General features: G+C 39.7%; 1 protein-coding gene across 3 annotated transcripts in view; it reads left to right on the top strand.

Annotated features, from left to right (window-relative positions):
- The window catches only part of si:dkeyp-117b11.1 (SH2 domain-containing protein 6), an 8,731-nt gene extending 5,039 nt beyond the window's left edge, over positions 1–3,692 (top strand). The window contains exons 13-19 of one of the 3 annotated variants that reach the window (XM_068309630.1): positions 70–106; positions 190–283; positions 446–483; positions 642–685; positions 766–931; positions 1,048–1,206; positions 1,304–3,692. In XM_068309630.1, the coding sequence (XP_068165731.1) occupies positions 70–106; positions 190–283; positions 446–483; positions 642–685; positions 766–931; positions 1,048–1,206; positions 1,304–1,320 (555 nt within the window). In that variant the 3' untranslated portion in view covers positions 1,321–3,692. Of the gene's footprint in view, positions 1–69; positions 107–189; positions 284–445; positions 484–641; positions 932–1,047; positions 1,207–1,303 lie in introns of those variants that run through there. The other 2 variants (XM_068309623.1, XR_011034666.1) reach the window with 2 other exon arrangements.
- Positions 3,693–3,953: the final 261 nt, after the last annotated feature.

Raw genomic sequence — 3,953 nt, 5'->3', positions numbered from 1 at the left:
GTGACACTGCTGGTTTCAACTTTTTGTGCAGGATAGCGAGCTCACTAACTTTTATTCTGTCCCATCCAGAATTCTGTTTTTTCTTTTCTGAATGACTTAAAAACAGGTAAATACCTTCAAAAATCACTGCGGCACACATTCAAAATAAACCACTTTATCAGCGATGAAGAGCATGTCATCACTCTTTAGGTTCCTCAGTTGAAGTAAGACAAGCCACATTTCTCCCTAAAGTCTCTCCACCAAATCCTGACATGAAGCCCTTTCTGAAGGAAGCTCCACCAAGGTAAGAGGTGGAGAATCGAAGAGAGCTTGGACAGGTTTGTTAGACAATAAAACTGCACTGATCAACATTATTTAATCAGTTACGGCTTGTTTTTACATCTACAAGTGTATGAATGAGAATTAAAGCCAGTGAATAACATTGACCTCCCTGTCTTTATGTCAGCCCTTCAAATCCTGCGATGGCAGACACTAAACCAGTGGGTAAGCTCACACTGTTCAGGAACTGAACATCATAAATGGCTTAATTAGATTCTCTATTTAACATAATCCAAACATACTGTATGATTTTTAACTATTTGACAAAGACCTGTTTTCCAAATCTGCCGTTGAAACCCATCATGTTTTCTGTTTGTTTTAAGCCCCACCTAGGGGTAGGAGGGCATCCAAACACCATGGGAATGAAGTACAGTATTCATCTGTGTGGAAAATCTCACTCATGAGGGATGACTGTCTACTCAGTAATAAATTCATATCATATTACAGGACAAAGACTGGTTTGCCGGAGACTGTAACAGGAAGAAGGCTGAAGATCTGCTGTTGAGGCTCAACAAGGTAGAAGTAGGAATGCTTCATTTCATGGTAGAACAACAACAACAACAACAACAACAACAACAACAACAACACCGACACTTTCTAAAAACAAAAAAAGGCAGGAACATTTTTACTTTAAACCAAGCCCATAATTTTTTCTGCCCCAACCCTGTTTATTTATTGTTTCTCATGGTATAGTTGCTCAAATGTTCCTTGATTTGCCTCTCACTGTAGGATGGCTCCTTTCTCATCCGACAAAGCTCGGGCCAAAGCGCCCGGCAGCCATACACCCTGGCTGTGCTCTACCAGCAGAAGGTGTACAACATTCCTGTTCGCTTCTTGGAGGAGACGCGAGCCTACGCCCTTGGAAAAGAGGGAAAGAAGAACGAAGAGGTGAGGAATAATTAGATAGGATGTAAAGTGAAGGAAAGGAGAGGATTTTTAGGCTTTTTATTTAACTGCCATCTCCCGTTTTGTCTCACTTTTTCAGATTTTTGGCTCTCTTGATGAGATTATTTCCCACCACAGGAATAACTACCTGCTTCTGATCGACAGCAAGAGCCAATCCAAACACAAGGTGTATTTAACCCATCCTGCACACCCTTAAGTGTACTCTATGTCGAGCATTTTCATGCTGAATTTTATTCATAACCAAATAGTTTGAACATTGATTAATTCACAATGTGTTGCCCTAGTAGTACAGTATCACTACTAGTTACTATATGTGGCCGGTACTGTTTTATTTTATTCGGGATAGACAGCATGAGAGCAGCTTTAACATTAAATGCCAAAGGTCAGAGTTCTTAAGGTTCTGATGAAGGGACTCTCCGGATTTGTGATCATGTTAGTAATACTTAAAGACGAGCCATTTATGTCACTATGTTTCTGGAATTAAGGGAACGCATTCCTGATGGTGGATAAATACATTTGATGCTGCTGACATGTAGATTGTTTCATGTCAATAGTTTCATGTCAGTGGTTTCTGCAGTTACAAACTGATCTACAACAGCCACCAAACTTTGCACCAAAACTTTTGTCCTGTTCCAAAAGAGATTTGATGTGTGTCTTTGCCACAGTTTGTTTGTTTAATATCTTTGATTTTAATTATACTGACAGTCAAAAATAAAATTTTTGAGAATTGTATACATACACAGTATTGACTGTTCACGTCCAGTAACCATCAGAGTACTTTATTCGAGGTTCCTGTCGTACGTGTGTGTGTGTGTTTGTGTGTGTGTGTGTGTGTGTGTGTGTGTGTTTCAGTGGCCAGTACACACATATACGCATGCTTAAGTATGTAGTAATCAAGAGTGAAAAAATAAGTGTGGTGTGTCCATAAACACCAAACAGTGGGTTGGGGTCGCAGTGGCTCAATGGTAGAGCCCGTGCCCTATGATCACGAGATCGGCGGTTCGATTCTCGCTCCTGTCCAGCCATCTTGGGAGGTTGAGCTGACAGTGGGAGGTGTCAGCTCAACCTCCCAGTCACTGCCAAGGCATCCTTGAGCAAGGCGCATCCCCCTTACAAGCTGCTCAATTGGGCGCACCACAAAGTTGCTGCCCCTCACCCTACATCCCGCTATACTAATCACATGCTTACAGGCCACTAGTATGTTGAGTGTTTGTTTCAGGGGCCTGTACAAGACATTATATGTGTGTATGTATACACACACACACACACACACACACACACACACACACACACACACACACACACACACACACACACACACACACACACACACACACACACACACACACACACACACATTAGGGATTAATAAAGTGGACTTTAACTTTACTAAATTAGAACTACTGTCTTTCAATGTAAAATATCCAACCTTATAAAATACTTGTAGTTGTAGTTTACAATATGACAGAGAGTCATGACAACATACACGAAGTGAGCAACATGCTTTTTCACTGGAGCCAATGATAGACTTTTGTTTTTGCTATTATAACTGTGTAACGTTCTCCTCAAGTGTTTGATAGAGCACATTTTGAGTTACTATTCCTTCTTGAATAAAGTTTTAGGTAAACAGATTGGGCAGCCTCACTATTCAGCTGAGTTATGTACATGTTTAAAAAAAGAAAAGAAAAGAAAAGAAAAAGAATCCACTAGATGTCACTGTGACTTTAAACAGGCTTCCTTCTCAGTCACATCCTCAGAATGTTGGAGAAATTTCACTTCAGTGTGTGTGGACCCATTTTAGTGAAACGTTCCAGAGTATGCATAATTTTTAAAAACTTTTAATGACATGTGTGGATTATTTAAATTCATCTAATCTAATAAGAAAAAAAAAGAAACATGTTTTACCAGAGAGTTGATGTGTGACAAAAGACAATAAAGTTATAAAAATGGACTATCGCTGAGAAATGTGATGTTCTTTTCTACTGTGGAAATTTCCTTATGTCCAGTGACTAAGGCATTAGTTAATAACATTATTTTTAGTATCTATTAATAATATCAGTGTTATTAACTAGTGCCTGGGTGATCTCTGTTTTTTCATTAGATCTTTTCTGTGAATAACTGAAATTTTTAATTTTTCAAGCTATAAACATCAGAAGTGCGGGAAATCTCTGTGTGGCAGTAGGTCAGTCAGTAGAGTGGGTGCTCTATAATCAGAGATCAGTGGTTCAATTCCCGACCAGCCATCCTTGGAGTGCATGTTGACAGTAGGGGGTGTCAGCTCACCTCCGGAGCACTGACCAGGCGCACTTGAACAAGACACCATCCCTTTTACAAGCTGCTCATTTGGGGCGCACCAAGAAGTCGCTACCCCACTGTGTGTATTAATCGCATGCTTACAGGCCCCTGGTATGTGTATGTTTCAGGGACCTGTACTCGCATATACTGTAAAATGCATGTTCAACCATTAAAAAGAGTGTAAAGATAATTTCCCCATAGAGGGAAAAGAAATATGTGATTCCTTCTTTCTAAATGTCAGACGTCAAGGTTTACTCAAGTCTAAAGCACATGTGTCCTTCATAGATCATAACAGTAGAGAGCAGCACAAACCAGTTGATTCACCCTGCGTACCCTGTTCTTCTGAATTAACAAAATAATTGGCCCAATTCTGAGAGTTTTACATGACAAAGTTTACTTCTTTTCTGTTTTTAATGAATGCATCATTAATTTAA

The sequence above is a fragment of the Antennarius striatus genome, chromosome 3 (genome assembly GCF_040054535.1).
Source record: "Antennarius striatus isolate MH-2024 chromosome 3, ASM4005453v1, whole genome shotgun sequence".
Classification (NCBI taxonomy): domain Eukaryota; kingdom Metazoa; phylum Chordata; class Actinopteri; order Lophiiformes; family Antennariidae; genus Antennarius; species Antennarius striatus.
The sequence above is the reverse complement of the archived record's forward strand: the minus strand, read 5'-3'. Positions and strand labels throughout refer to the sequence as shown.